Source organism: Sesamum indicum, linkage group LG11 (assembly GCF_000512975.1).
Source record: "Sesamum indicum cultivar Zhongzhi No. 13 linkage group LG11, S_indicum_v1.0, whole genome shotgun sequence".
NCBI lineage: Eukaryota > Viridiplantae > Streptophyta > Magnoliopsida > Lamiales > Pedaliaceae > Sesamum > Sesamum indicum.
The window spans coordinates 7,074,325-7,091,044 of record NC_026155.1 but is presented as its reverse complement, the minus strand read 5'-3'; the positions used below and the strand labels follow the sequence as shown (position 1 = coordinate 7,091,044).

The following is a 16,720-nucleotide window of genomic DNA, read 5'->3' as shown; positions in this document are numbered from 1 at the left end:
AAATTAGATTTTTTTTTATTTACTTTTTGCTCATTCTTCTGTATAGAATATTTTTCATATAGATATATATATGTATGTTTCACAATAAACATGAAGTGAAATGGAGATAACAAAACAATAGCGGGCGAGAAATGGATGTAACGGGCCTGAGAGCCCTAAACGCGATAACCTCGGCATCTTTGCTGCACTTCCGCTCCAGAGCTTCTCCGCCTCTCCGCCACCCGTTTTTCTCAGTTCAATGCATACCCAATACTTCCCACTTTCCTCGTTCCCTTTCCTCTTCGCGCTTCTCCGTGCTATGCTCTCTATGTATATCTGCATCCTTTTCACTTTGGAGCAATTTGGATTGCCAAAAATGACGTGTGTTTGTCTGAATTGATGTTTGCTTGGGCAATTGCAGCTGAAAGGTGCCGAGCGGACGCATCGCCAAATGGGTTTGGTGGGGCGCCGAGCGAAGTTCCTAAGAGCAGAGAGTTTCTTCAAGTGGTGCTAGTGTCGCCGCAGGTATGCTGCGCTTATATGCGTGCTTGTGATAGTAAGTGGTTTTCGAGTTAGACTTCGACAGAGTTCATTCTTCATGTACCATTTTGGTGTCACTATGTGTTTGTGAGTTGATTCAGTTCCATGTTGTTGCGAAGTGGCAGCATTTGATGGGCGTGTGTTGCAGTACGTGTTTAGGTTGATTCGGTGAATTTGGTTGGGTGAATTTGTTTGAGAAGAAAAGGAAGTGAAAAGTGACTTCTTTTAGTTAATCTTGTTAACGGAGTTCGAATTGCCTCTCCTTCTCGCCAATTTTCGTTCACTGTTGCTAGGGGGTGTGGATTTTGGTCGGAGGGTGGGGGGATAATGTGCTATTTCCTAAATGGTACGGTTACTGTGGATGCTGAAATAGCCTTGAGCAAAATTGAGAAAAATGAAAGTTCTGGTAATTTTTCCAGCTGTTGATGTGAGAAAGATACCAAAAGAGAGGGTAGATTTTCGTCTGAACTAAACATCTTCCACACTTTACTGAAGAGATCGAGGTAATTTAGGATTTGAAGCATTTCTTGCACCAAACATGCGGTAATATTTCTATTAAGGAACCATGATTGATTATGTTAACACTTCAAAAGGGAAAAGAAAATAAGTTGTACAGAAAATGGAATATACAAAAAGATGTACTTCATTCATCCTGACTGAAGATTGGCTACTAACCATCTAATTCTCTAAAGTTCTTTGGACATATTAGACATAATATTTTGTTACTGGTCTTTTCTTAAGTTTTGTATTGAAAAGAGAAAAACAGGGAATTAGACTAAGTTAATATCCCGTTTATCTTATGCTTTTGTTCTCCAATTTATCCTTTTAATATATTATGATATATCAAGTGAATTGTTGAATAGACGTCATATATCTTTTAGCTCCATGTAATATTTGATTGCATTTCCTATGAGAAATTTTACGTGTACGGTAGGATTGGTTAGCGATCTAAAATTCAAAGCTGATGCCTTCTTTTGAACTGGAGACACTTAAAAATCTGAAGACTGGGTTTTGGATGTGTCTTGTTCTTGATAGATTCCTGGAAACACAGGATGCATTGCCCGAACATGTGCTGCATCAGCTGTCAAATTACACTTAGTTGAGGTAATTATTTCGAACTTTTATCAGTTTTCATTGATGGATGTGGACCTAGACAAAATGATCTAAAAGTTACGTTTTGTACCTCTTACTACCTGCATGTACTTTTCTACTAAGGTTTCTTATTTCACCTCTTTGCTGCTTCAGCCATTGGGGTTTCAGGTTGATGATGCAAAGTTAAAGCGTGCTGGACTTGATTACTGGCCGTATCCTTTTGAATTTGGATATTAGCGAATAAGCGTGTGTTTTACAACTGTTGAAGTGAACGCTCCCAGATACGAGGATCCTCGAGAATTCTGGTTGTCGTGGATAATGAAATCCCACTTGAATTAATGCACAACTTTGATAAATTCTGTAGATTTTGAAGTTCATGATTCAAGAGTATGTCAAATGATTTAACCCTTTACATAGATATGTTGTTGTAAAGGTGCACAGTTCATGGTCAGAGTTCAGTGAGTACTTCAGGAAACAGGTTTCTCTTTATCTTTTCTCAATAGGAATTAATACAATATTTTATTCCGCTTACTGAATGCATAAATTCCTTCTTGATCATGTAGGATGGGGAGAAGAGGTTACTAGCATTTACAAAGAGAGGGACGAATATTCACTCAGTAAGTTTTTCATACATTATTACATTGTTCTGGTTTCAGGCCTTTTATTTTAAAAGTACTTGGAACCAACAGTTAAAAATGCATTACGCAGTGTTTTTTCTGATAAAGGAGATGGGAATGAAATCAGAAAGACGAATACAACCCTCTCATTTCAGGCATAACGATTCTCTAGAGCATCCATACACTGAAGTCTTAATTTCTGAGAAATTGAAATTGGTCATTCCCTCATATCATTGTTTGGCACTTGCCACATTTGAATAATACTGTTTTGAAGTATGATACCTTTTGAGAAATAGCAAGGTACTATATCTTTGCCCCTACACTCCGTCACAACCACTAACTGGTTGCTAGATCATGAATCTGACCCTAGCCATATGCACCATTCTTACGAACCCAGCCTCCAACTATAGATACATCATGAATCTGACCCTCACAACCATCATTTACTCTGCCATGGTTGTTCTCCTCCCCCGATATTGAACCTCTCCTCTGTCATACCTTTCTCTTTTTCACTAACGTTTCGTATTCACTTGAAATTGCTACTGCTCATCCCTCCTGCCGAGTTTAAGAAAACCCACTAGTGCTTACACATTCCTCCTTTATGATGAAGAAAAGATTGATTTCTTAAACATGAGTTCGCCCCATGCAGGAGTTCACCTACAAGAAGGGTGATTGGCTTGTATTTGGCTCAGAAACAAGTGGTTTACCACCTGAAGCCCTACTTGATTGTAAGAGCGAATTGCTGGGTGGCGGTACCATTCGAATTCCCATGGTTGAAACATATGTTAGATGTCTGAATCTATCTGTGAGTGTTGGCATTGCTTTATACGAAGCTTCTAGACAGCTCAACTATGAGCAGCTGCAAAATCCATCTGAACCTTGTATCAACAGTGAGACACCTTTTCTAACTGAAGACATTTTTGCCTAGCTTTTCTATATCAGAATCAGATTGTGTATGCAAGTTGATTAAGTTTTTTATTTTTGTTGGGCTTACACTCCCAGAACCATAACTTTAGGTAATGTATTTGGGAAAAAGTTCTACATAGGATAAGCAGAACTGGTGTGAAGCTATGTGTGGCTTCACACTTGAACATCAAAACAATTGAGTCTTTGTACCTGGTATGGACTTTTGCTCTTCTCTTCAAAGCAAGTTCAATTTGTACTTAGCAAAGTTGAGGGTCATGTACTTTCTCATCCACTCAATATTTCTCTGACTGTTTCCTTTTCTTCTTTCCCTCTTACTGATAAATTCCGGTAAGAACAGGGAAGGACAATGCATTTACAACATCCATCGTGTACATAACCTTTGATTCGCCTGCTCCGCACTCCCCACCCCACCCCCCCAAAAAAATAAAAATAAAAATAAAAAAACAGACGGAGAATAGAAATATCGTACACTTAACACTGAACTACTTATGAAACAACGGAGCAACAGACTTTTTGGCTCAATCTGCATCTTCTAATGGTATTATCTATGATTTTTTTATCAATGTCCTCAGTTTTTATAGAGTTTATAAAGATTCTATACTAAATTATAAAAATAATAAATTTTTGGGTACTATTTATTTTAAATAATGATTCAAATTATGTTTTAGGGTAATGATTGTAATAAATATATTTTTAAAAGTGTAAATAATAAGAACATTTTCGTCATAAAAAAATTGGTCTGTATCATGAGGGAGCATTAAGTTATATACTTTATAATTTAGGGAATAAATACACTTCATGCATAGTTCAGGGCATCAGAATGTATTAAACCCTAAAAAGAAAGGCAGTTTTTGTTGCATCGATAATAACCTTAAGTTGGTTTTCTTCTCTCTCTCTCTCTCTCCCTTTTTTTTATTTTTATTTTTGAAATACAATATGTTGATTTATATACTTTATTCTTAGTTATAATATATTTTAAAGCGTGAAAGATTATTTCGAATATGTACCAAGCACTAGAAAAAATATAATTTTTCACTACAGTTAATTACTATAGTCAAGAGAAGAAAATCATGGCAAATACAAATCAAGCACGGCTTCAACAACCATTAGCCGTTGTTTCTGCAAGTGTGGTCAAAACCATGACAAATATTTTGGATATAACTAAAAATCCTGGCGAATAATGATTAATCAGTGTAAAAATTTAAGTTTTCGCTTTAGTTTTGTTTATTAGTGGTTATAGTATTGATTTACCACGAGTTTTAATCATGGTCATTTAAAGTACAACAAAAACTTAATATTTTTGTAGTGAAAAGACAATGTGCTACGATAGTTAGTATATATAAAATATGAATGGTATGATGGGTTATTTGCTATAATGTATGGACATTTAAAAAAATTACTTAACGCAATATCAAACAAGAACACGCCTTGAATATATATATATATATATATATATATATATATATATATATATATATGGAGGTTGAAATAAACATAATGCATCTTGTGTGGTGAACTGACTTGACTGATTCGTCCACCAAATTCTATCAGTTGAGCCCACCTGAGTAATGACTCCTATGGAATGCCAGTTGAAGAGGGCCTTGTAGGAATTTTTTTTTTTCTTTTTTAAGCTACGAGCGATGGACTTTTGTTAATTAAAATAAATTGATTATAATGATTCATATCGAATATCAATATTTAACAAAAATTATTAAATATTAATTACAATCATTCATATCGAATACCAACATTGATTACATTAGAATATGACATATTATTCAATGGATACAATATTCTACACATAAGCGTTGTTCGAACCCATGATCTCTAAAATCATAAAGTCTCAATTTCATCAATTGAGCTAGACCTCATTGGCCGGTTGTAGGATATTTATGGATTGTAGGATCAACCTCGTGCCAAGAATCCGGCCACAATTAGAATGTACAACCATCTCTAGTGTTGTACTCTACACCAGCCAAAAGCAAGACCACTTCCAACAATATTTTCGACCAACTAATATTTTCGTTGGAATATTTGTAACAATTTTCAGATGATTTGTTACCGGAGTCAGAAAATATGTCCGTAGAAGGAAAAATAATACTTTATTTGTGACATAATTTGAGAAGGACTTTAGGACAAAAATTGAGGATTTTTGAAAAATTAATGCTTTATTTAAAGAATTCTTTAAATAAAATAATTTATGTAATTTTTATACATATGATTTGTGTATATATATTAATTAAAATAAAAAATTAAATAAAATCTATACTGGCCAAAATTCAAGTACACCTATACGTATAAGGGGCTAAAAATAACATTTTAAATAGATAATGTGTAATACGGAAAGTACTTAAAATACAATATATAGATACATTAATTTGAAGTAATAATGCCGAACATAATATATAAATAAGGGGTAATTTGCTATTTTATTTTTTTACAAAGAATTTTTTGCTCATTTATCATATTAGAGGGGTAAATTGCATTTTTTCCTTTCTTTATATATTTGGTACACAAATATTTATTTAGAATTTTTAATATTGACCAATTTAAATAATTATTTTACATTATACTCTTTTAAACTCTATTTAGATGTTTGAGTTTTAGATACAATAAACCCATCAAAAAAATATTTGTAAATTAAGCATATGAATAATGCATTTTCCAAAAATACAATACAGATGTATGAATATACATGTTATATTTAATTTTTTAGTGTATGTATAATTAAAAGACAATTTTTTTTTACTCAAAATCTTATTATAATTCGCTGAAAAAAGAAACTAGTATTGAGAAACCGTGGACGTAGAAGCAATATTTTGAAAATTAAATTGAAAATCGACCAATTAAGTTACCAGATCACTGATCTGGTCGGGTCGAATCAAATTAAAAAAATTAATTGACCCGAACCCTATTATATATATATATATATATATATATGATGAATTGTGCCTCTCTTGTTTTGTCTCTCTTCCACTCTTTTATTTTTTTCATATAAAGGTCAAAACTCGATTTTGACCAGTTTTAGGGTGGACCGCTTTTGACACATCTGTACTGATTTTAACGCCAACGATTTTATAGCTATGAATCGGACCGGCTGTATGACTGGTTTTCGATCGAATCGGCCGATACGGTCTAGATATGATTCTTGCGTCGGAGAGTTATCTGAACTACGTAAATTTTGTGTCTTGCAATTGATTTTCTCTATACATTTCTATATATTTGTAGTCTTAATTCAAATATAATAACAATAAAAGATACTATGAATCTTAACTAAAAATTAAAACAACATTAAGAAAAAATAAAAACTCTAGCAAGAAATTGGACTCAAATAAGATGGCAAAAGTAGTTGTTAGGTTAGGAGAAGAATGCTGCAGAGGCCCCGGAATGAGGAGGGGATGGGTAGCTAAATTATAGCTATTTCTTTTAAAATTTGATATAATTACGTGTGTTTATTATTATTTAAAAAATTGTAAATATATTTTTTAAAAAAAAATAATTATATAATTCCTAAAAATTGAGAGAGGAATTACTATTTTACCCTTATTGATTCTTTTTTATAAAAAAAAATGTCTCAAAAAATGTCAAAAGAATGAGGTGCGCTTAAAATAAATAACCATAAAGCATATTATTCCATAAAAAGTATTTTGAAAACTAAAAAATATATATAAATATTATCCATAATTCAAAATGGCATTTTGGACAATTTATCATATAACAGAGACTAATGAAATTAATGAGTTATTTGTTATATGGACTTTAAATCAGAGAGGGTATCTGTAATTTCCTTGATGATGAGGATGTATTTGTAGTTATGCCAAATTTCAGGTGAGATGGTTATAATTTATCGGAAAAAAAAAAACATAACAAGACTTAGACCTTAAGGTAGGAACGCCATTCGCAATGGATATTTGATCCCACTTTATTTTTTTATAGAATACAATTTATTATATTATTTAAACATTTAAATTAAAAAATCGATTCAGTATATTAATAATTTATGACAAGACAAAAAAAAAATCAAACTACTATACTATAAAAATAGATATACATGTAAATTTTGATCATAAATAACAATTAATACATAATTGCAGCAAAAGGGTGGAGATTGGAGTCAATCTTGAGACCTTAAAAATGCATAGAATCTGGTAGTTTTTCAGACATAATTGTCTAAGTTAGCTTTACAAAGAAGCAAATCTCACACATTTCTTGCAGCAAATACTCACTGTATTCTGGCTAATTGTTTTGTCACTTGTCAACATTTCTTTTTGTCAAGTTGTCAAGGTTACCATTTATGCAATTAATTCAAATTGTATCAGAAAAAAGAGAGACAGTGTGATCATTTATCATATCTTAATATTATACTGTCACAACAATATGTGATTAATACGTGTCTCTTTAGATAACTAATATATGTATATATATATATATATAATTACATTAAACTGTAATTTTAAAGTGGGAATGCACACCGTACATTCGTTGCATCACACCAACGTTTATCACCAAAATGAGATAGAAGATCTTTCGTCTAAACTCAGTTTCAGATTCCACGAAGTACTTTGCCGATGACCTTAGGTAACAATTTGAGGTACATAAGTTGCTAATTTGAACTACTAAGGAGGATTATAAAATAGTAAGAACGAGTGTTCTGAATCCGAGTATATAATATCTATTTTTATATTATTTTATTTTAAAATTTCATGTATTTTGAAATTCAAAGTTATTTATGTATTTTATCCATTGTAAAATTATAAGTTCACATTGCCGTTGATGTTTTGAAATTCTAACGATATTTTTTTTTCTTTTTTGGAAGAATGGAAAAATAGGGGTGAATCTAAAAACCCGCAAGGAAGAATTGCGCATGCATAACGTGTGTCGACTATGATCAGAACGTAATTTTAACCCCATCAAATATTTTGTTAAGAATTTGAACCCACATTATGGATATGGAAAAGTTCGTCGACCGTAATTACTACTAACGACGAGTGGTTTGGACGACATAACATATGCAATTTTTTACTGAAAAGATATATTTTAATACGGGCTCGATTCCCACCAGATATATAAATATTTATCTTACTTCATATAAATTATTAAAATTTAATATTTTATTGTTATACGTAATTCAGTTGTAATTCTAAGAATATATTGATGAATCCAATGATTTATTAAAATATTTCTCTATAATGCAATTACTCGCTTTTCTTAAAAAGGAAAAAGAAATGATAATTCAATCCCAAAAATAGAAAACAAGCTAATTAGTCCAAAATTGTGAAAATCATACCCCATCATCGTCATATAAATTCATTATATTAATATGATATAAGTTCATACTATTTAATATTATCACAATTAATTCGTAAAAGAATATCTCATGTAATTCAAATTCTAACTATACAATTATGCCAGAATTATACTTTTGATTCCACTAAATAGCGCATTTTCACTATCGATCCCTGTTTTACAGGATAAACACTTCGAATCCTAAAATTCTAAAATTGTAACATTATTAGTCCTGCACTGTTAAATGTTAGCAGAAACCATTAGTCAAAGGTTGTTGAGTCGATGAATAAATATCCAAATTTTGGTTTATCCTCTATATTTTTTAAAAAAAGGTAAACTTGTCTTGTTTTAAAAATAAGCTAAAAAAATATCTGAATAAAAAAAAAAAACCTTTTTAGACTCAATTTGACTAAAATACCTTCCATGATTTTGTAAAATCACCCTCCTTTGTTTTTTTATTTTTATTTTGAGATTATTCTTGTGGTCTTCTTTTTGTTATTTTTCTCCCTCCCAAAAAAATAATTATTTTAAATATTAAAATACCAAAAAAGTATATCAAATTTTAAATTTTTTATCATTTAAATTAAAAATTGAATCAATATCACATAAAAACTTAATATACTCAGATTCATTTTTAAAATTTTGAATATCTACCTAAATATAAATAATAATCAATTATATCAAATTATTATTTAATTTTGATATAATATTATTTATTTAAATAATATTTAAAATGAAACCTCCATTACAAAAAATAATTGTAATTAAAAAATAAAATTACCAATTTGAATCCAAAAAGAGATTTTTTGAAAAATACAGTAGAGTGTTTTGCCTTTTTTAAAAAATATAAGGGGTAAAATAGAATTTGACATTTATTGTCAAATCAATAAGGGCATTTCCGTCCCATAACCACTTATATAACGTTGTAAACACTTGCGCTGCTGCAAACTCATCCTCCTCGTATTTCTAACACGCACATACCCCTTTCGTTATCCTCGAAAACACGCACCAAAAACCACAATACTCTCACACAAACACACACCCAAAGTATACATACAGATATATACAAAGACATGAGACTGACCGGAGTTCTCCTGGTCACCGCACTGACGCTGCTGCTGGCCGTGAATGGCTGCCCGCCGTCCGACAGGGCAGCGGTGCTGGCATTCAAGGCCGCCTTGAACGAGCCATACTTGGGCATTTTCAACTCATGGTCAGGCTCCGACTGCTGCACCAATTGGTACGGCGTCAGCTGCGACCCGGAAACCAAACGGGTAGCCGACATTGTCCTCCGGGGTGAGTCCGAGGACCCCATCTTCGAAAAAGCCGGCCGGTCTGGTTACATGACTGGCTCCATCTCTCCCTCCCTCTGCCAACTCGACCGCCTCACCACCCTCGTCGTTGCCGACTGGAAAGACATCTCCGGCGATATCCCGCCGTGCCTAGCTTCCCTCCCCCACCTAAGAATCCTCGACCTCATCGGGAACAAATTATCTGGCGAAATTCCGGCGGATATCGGTAAACTGAGCCGACTCACTGTTTTGAACCTGGCCGACAACCAAATCTCCGGTTCAATCCCCGCCTCCATTGTTAACCTTAAAAGCTTAATGCACTTAGACCTCAGCAACAACAAACTCTGCGGAGAAATCCCATCAGACATCGGGAAGTTATCAATGATGAGCCGCGCCTTACTTAGCCGGAACCAACTCACCGGCCCAATCCCAGGCTCTCTCGCCAACATCTACAGACTGGCGGATTTGGATCTGTCAATGAACCAAATCACCGGGTCCATCCCGGGTCAGCTCGGGTCAATGCCGGTCCTCTCAACTCTAAATTTGGACAGCAATCGACTCTCCGGCGAGATTCCGACAAGTCTACTCAGCAACTCGGGCATAAACATCCTGAATCTGAGTCGAAATTCCTTGGAAGGCAACGTGCCCGACGTCTTTGGCCCGAAAACTTACTTCACGTTGCTCGATTTGTCGTACAACAACTTGAGGGGTCCGATTCCGAAATCGTTGTCCTGTGCTAAGTACATCGGACACTTGGACTTGAGCAACAACCACCTGTGTGGGGCGATCCCGGTTGGGTCGCCGTTCGATCATCTTGAGGCCTCGTCGTTTGCTAACAACGATTGCTTATGTGGGACGCCGTTGCGTACATGCTGATTGATCTCTGTTGTTTTCTGCAATGTTCAAGGGTTGGTGGTGGTGTAATGATGGTAATTATGGGCTGTGTTTTGTTTGAATTTGTTGGTTTTAATGTTGTACTCGAACAAAGTGAGAGAATCAAGCGTGTCATGATGAGCAAAGATTGTGTGCTCTATTGTGTACCGTTGTATCTATGTGCTTTTTGATCAACTATGATTATTCCTTGAAACTTAGGATTGTTGTTCATGATTTGAAAATCACAAAGGACACAAATGCAAGAAAGAATAAAAAAAAATTAAATTGATTTACAAATTATTATTTTAAAAAAAAGGAAGAGAAAGGCAAATGGGCCCTAAATATATTAAGTATGTTGTAGACAATTAGGTGAAATGACAATGCCCATACTATTTTTGACATGCAAAAATAAAATTAAAAATAAAAAAAATAGGAGGGAGGGCCTCTTATTTCTCATAAAAGTGACCTTGGTTGGTATTCTCATTAAAGACTGGGATATAGCTGTCTAGTGTCAATGTATGTTGGTAAATTCTCGTGCTCATAATATAAATTTGTACTCACATAAGTCGTAAATTATTAAATTACCACACGATAATGATATCATACACTGTCCAATTGATGACTTATGTAGATACACAACACGGGCGACATCACCAAGTCCATGCGTGTTGCAGCTATTAGTCCTTGAAGCAATGAGAGATCTTGTATCATATTTTGATGATACGTTTTGATGTAATGTTAATGCATGGTCGGTATGTGTCCTATACTTTTGAGTTAAAAGTTAATTTAATTATTCTTTTTCATTAATTTTAAAAAGGGACACGTGTTGATGTGATATTAATGTGTAACACTAAAGTATGATGGAAGATCCTCGTTTGCCGTTGCAAAATTGTCAAGTGTGGTGTATAACACTAATTGTTCCTTGAATTAAAAGTCTTGATGCATATAATTATACTGCATGGAGTTATTATGGGACCATCATTTTATTTTTTTTAAAAAAAATGATAAACTACAACGACCTCCCCTAAGATTTGACATAAATATGAATACCTTCTCGTTGTTTGAAAAATTACAAATACCTCCCAATATTTAATGAAATTATGCAATCATTAGGTGGAAGTATGGAATTGTCAACTTTGCACTTACTGTATTTTTTTTTATTTTTTTAAAAAATTATAAACTTATAAAAAAAATCAAATGGGATGGATGAAAAGATTTTAAATAGTATAAGATAATTATCCACTTAGCTCATAAAAAAATTTAAAAAATAAATTAAGTTATAATTTTTAACCCATAAGAGCATTTTGGTCAGTTCACCATAAAAAATGGACGAAAACCTAACAGATTGGGCTAATTATTAGATGATCGTTAAAATCAGAATGGTATTGATAATTTTTCAAACAACGATAAAATATTTATAATTATACCGAATTTCAGAAGAGATAATTGTAATTTACCTTAATTTTATTGTGACAAACTTATTAAATATTGAAGGAGAAACACAACTATATGATCTAGGGGAAAAAAAGCAGATACCCTTATGGCATGGGGTCCAGAACATCAGTCAACTTAAAAGGACCAAAATGCCCTTAATAATGAAGAAAATTACGAAAGAACCATAAATGATTAACTTGCAGTTATATGATTATTGGTTGTTTGACTAAATTTATTTAAAATAACTCATAATATGTTCTTGGAGTTTATAAATATTATATTTTATTTAAAATTAATTTAGTGAAGTGTTGAGATAAAATAAGATTACGAAACTTATAAAATAATAATATGGTACATTTTTGAAGGAATTTGTTAAAAATTTAGAAATAAATTAGCAACTCGTTGTTTTATATTTTTTTCTAAAAGAGCTTATAAGTTTCTAAAATTTTATTTTTAAGGATTACTCCGAGAACTAATATGAGGTTGTAATAAACCACTCACACAATCATGGAGAAAAAAGAAAAGAAAAGGTAGAGGAACATTATTTTTAGAGTAAATTAAAATAACGTCTTTTGAGATTTATCATAATTAAATGTATTTTTTCGTTATTTAAAAAATTATAAATATTCTCTTAAATTTGTAAATACCTTAACAAAACCCTTCCTGCAACGAACTTATTACATGGGGTATTTGTCAGAATATTTATAATTTTAAGGGAGTATTTATAATTTTTTAAATAACGAAAAATACTTATAATTAAGACAAAGCTGAAGGGAGCCCCTTATAATTTACCAATTTTTCTTTTTTTTTTTTATGTTCGGATTGGACTGTAATAGACAAGAAAATGCAGGCAGGATATAGGTATAGGTGGATGTTTTTTTAATTCCAAATAGTATCCCATTTAATATACAGTCAGGATGTGTATGAAGATTACGTTATTTATTTTATTTAAAAAATATTTTATATACAATAAAAAAATAGAATATAATTTCAAGATTTGAACAAAAAAGAAATCCAATGGAAAAAATCTGATTGGTGGGAGGCATAAGCATTGAACTCAAAGAAAACCGGGTAAGGAAAGGGACAGAGGTCAAAGGTTTTGCAGAGGAAACAAATGCATGTTGGAGTGGAGCAATGTGCCCATGTGATCTGTCTGCACATCAAAATTCAATTATGTGGGCCTCACTCACTCACACTACGGATAAGCCATGGAAGGCTGCCTTAATTATTTTTTATTACATATAAAAAAAATATAAAAATATATTTATAAAACGCCAGTATGAACATTGACTAAAATACTCATGTTGTCAAAATTGTAAATCAATAATCTTCATGTGGTAAGTGGACTCAATTTGGCACCTCTTGCTTGCACGCTAAAAAAGTATGCAATGCATACATGATTCAATGGTTAAGGATTATTATGATTTAATGACTTACAAAAATATATATTCTAAGTCTTTTGAATCTTTGAAGTCGGAAGATTATTGGGATGTCCTACCATTTAAGTTGGCCCACGATACTACTTTTCGTACTTCTATACATTCTAGTCGAGACCAAACATCACGTATTCAAAATGAGATAAATTGACCACAAATGCTTGAAAGACAACAAGCCCAACAAAGTGGAGATACTTCAAAAAAATCAAACACGCCAGTGCGGGGTTGTCCATGATAAATAATGTAATAGTTAATTGAATTTTTTTAATTAATTAACTTTTAACATTATTATTTATTGAATTACTAAACTACTTAAATGTGTATTTATTTAATTATTTTATTAGTTTGGATTTAAAAACTTAAAGCTATTATTAATTATAGTTAATAAATTATTAAAATTAATAATGATAAGAAGTATAATATATATAATTATTATTTATTTTAATTAGCAAATTATTAATTGTTTAATTATTTATTAAATATTATAGAATAAATTTGAAGTTCTTATTAATCCCAATTTGTAAATGTAAATTTATAAGTAAATATAAGAAATAAATATAATTTATTTAAAGAATTAAATAAAAAAAATGGGGAGTAGCGACCCAAGTCAAAAAAAAAAAAAAAATTGGTGGAGCGAATTATAATTCTTTTATAATAAAAAAATAATTAAGCCGTGAAAGGTGTTGCAATAATTTTGGAATAATTTTATTTTTCATACCTAAAGTATACTCTTTTTTCAATTTTAGTACCTCAGTGTTTTAAGTCATCTCAACACAAAAAAAAAATTCTATTTTAATTTATTTCGATTTTAATTTCATAATTGATGACAATAATTTTTAAAAAAATCCATATTTAATCCAATTTCTATAAAAAATACCAATTTTATTAAAAAAAAAAACACATTTTTCCTTCTCTTTTTTCTTGGCTACAATGCAAATGTTCATACTCTATTAATCAAGGGTTTATGCTATAATTTTTTAAACTTTTTTTTTAATTATTTAAACAAATAATTTTTTTGTGACCAGTGAAATAGAAAGTTTTAATATTTATAAACAAAATTCTATCAGCCAAAAATAATGATTGAAATGTATTTCTTATTTTCTCACCAAACAACGGTACAATATATCAAAGTATGGATATGCAATTTTTTTTGACTCAAAAGTACATTGAAACCCTTTGAGTGGCTTATTCGATTTTTCTCGATTTATTTTTCGTGAACAATGCGAGTAGTGATTGAACATAAGACTCTGTTAGTTTTCTTGAATATTACTAGGCGACTATCTATACATTACTCTGCATTTAGCATACATTTTTATTTTCATAATGATTTGAATTGGTATTTCCATAACGATTTAAATTAGTCTTTTTTTTTATTAGAATTGAGTTAAAAATATTTTTTTTTATATATTATTGTCCTCAATCAAACAATTGAAATCAAAAATAGAAATTTTTTATGTATTGAATAAAATGGAAGCAAAACATGCTCTTATATAGATAAGATCCCGCCTAATTTTCCTTCCAAAATTGGGTTGACCATTTGTTTTAACGGTTAACCTAACGGAGGGTATTCAGACGGATAAAAATTAAAAATTTTGGGTATAAAATCTGATAACTAAAAAATTTTGGGTATTTAAACTGAAAAAGGGGTATAATTTGGGTATGAAAAACAAAATTATCTCCAATTATTTTTATATTTGTGAGGAGATCAGTAAACGTTGAAATCTTTAAAAATAAATATTAAAAGTAAAAAAAAAATAAAGTTTAAGTGCTTGAAACAATATCGTAAAATTTCTAAATTTATAAGTAAATTGCATAATTCAGTAGGATATTATTTATAATATTTGATTTAAATCAACTTAATTTAATTAAATAGATATGGCACAGTCTTTAAAAATAAAGATTAATATATGACTAAAATCGGATAAATAATTAATATGAGTGAAAGTAGAGGATAAATATCAAAATATATTGGCCGTTAAAAGATGGTGGATCATTTAAAATAAATAAGTAATTATATTGGTATAAATATTTAAGGTGCTAATGGTCCACTTCATGTAATTTTTTTTTTTTTAAATTCGAAAATTGGCAAGTCATTTAAATCTCAATCAATGAGATCCCAACCCTAATTTTTAAATGTCCACGTAGAAGCCACGTGTAAATTTTCGACGGCCTTGGTATTTTTTCGGTCAAAATAGTACTAAAATTGATCAATTAAATTACATAGACAACCAAATCCAAACACTAGAAACATAAAGAACTAAAATGAGATTGTATTTAATCCTAAAAGTTGCACTGTTTCAAACTAATTTTCTTCTTGTGAGAGCTAGTGAGGAAGAAAACTCAGGTGGATATGGCTTACAACCTTGAATCCCTTGTCCAAATCCTAGAGCAGTTGCTGGATCATCAGCAGCCTCTTTGGATTCTTGATCCCAACAAGAAACCACGAATTGAATCCCTCTTAAAGAAGGCCTGTTTCTTGAAAGAGTTTTTCGAAAAGTCTTCTTCAGCAGCAACTAGCTATAGATTACAATGTTAGGAAATGGATCGGGTTAAGATGGATAACAGGTGGAATATGAAGGCGATAAAAGACACACGAATTTGTTAACCCAGTTTGGATATAAATCCTACGTCTGGGGGCGATACCAAGCCAGGAGAAAATACTCAAAGAGGAGAAAAATTGAGGAGTACAACACACACACACTTGTATGCAAGTCTTCACCACACGTGAAAAACAACACTCACCCTCGTCTCAACTCTTTCTTTTCTCTCTACTCTATTCTACTTTGCTCTATAAAACAATGCTAATAAGAGTAGAATATATAGCCATGACTTATCCTTTTTCCAACTCAACTTGGGAATTCTAAGTTGAATCAGGTTATCCTTTTCTTCTTCAAATCAATCTTCACAACTTAACAATCTCCCACTTGAAGATTGATTAGCTTTTCTCCACTTCTTTCTTGGTACCGCCGGGTTTGTCCACTCTAGTCATCAAGGCCAGTCGAAGCCGTACACAGCTTCAACTTCGCCATCGCAACCGCCTTGGTCAGCATGTCCGCAGGATTCCTTTCTCCTTGGATCTTCTCCAGCTGCAGTGCCTTCTTCTCCAGAAGTTGTCGGATGAAATGGTACTTGATCTCGATGTGCTTTGTCCGCGAATGGAACGCGGGATTCTTTGCCAGATGAATCGCACTCTGGCTATCGCTATGAAGAATCACATCTGCCGGAGGTTTCCCTAATTCACCCA

General features: G+C 31.9%; 2 protein-coding genes across 2 annotated transcripts; both read left to right on the top strand.

Moving 5' to 3' along the window:
* On the top strand, nucleotides 91-3,399 carry LOC105173480 (putative tRNA (cytidine(34)-2'-O)-methyltransferase). The gene is made up of 7 exons (XM_011095231.2): nucleotides 91-309; nucleotides 401-504; nucleotides 1,555-1,623; nucleotides 1,765-1,823; nucleotides 2,029-2,089; nucleotides 2,175-2,228; nucleotides 2,878-3,399. Exons 1-7 carry the CDS (start codon nucleotides 132-134, stop codon nucleotides 3,154-3,156), a joined length of 804 nt encoding a protein of 267 aa, XP_011093533.1. The 5' UTR covers nucleotides 91-131; the 3' UTR covers nucleotides 3,157-3,399.
* On the top strand, nucleotides 9,372-10,824 carry LOC105173479 (DNA damage-repair/toleration protein DRT100). Its single transcript, XM_011095230.2, has one exon. It carries the CDS (start codon nucleotides 9,515-9,517, stop codon nucleotides 10,607-10,609), a length of 1,095 nt encoding a protein of 364 aa, XP_011093532.1. The 5' UTR covers nucleotides 9,372-9,514; the 3' UTR covers nucleotides 10,610-10,824.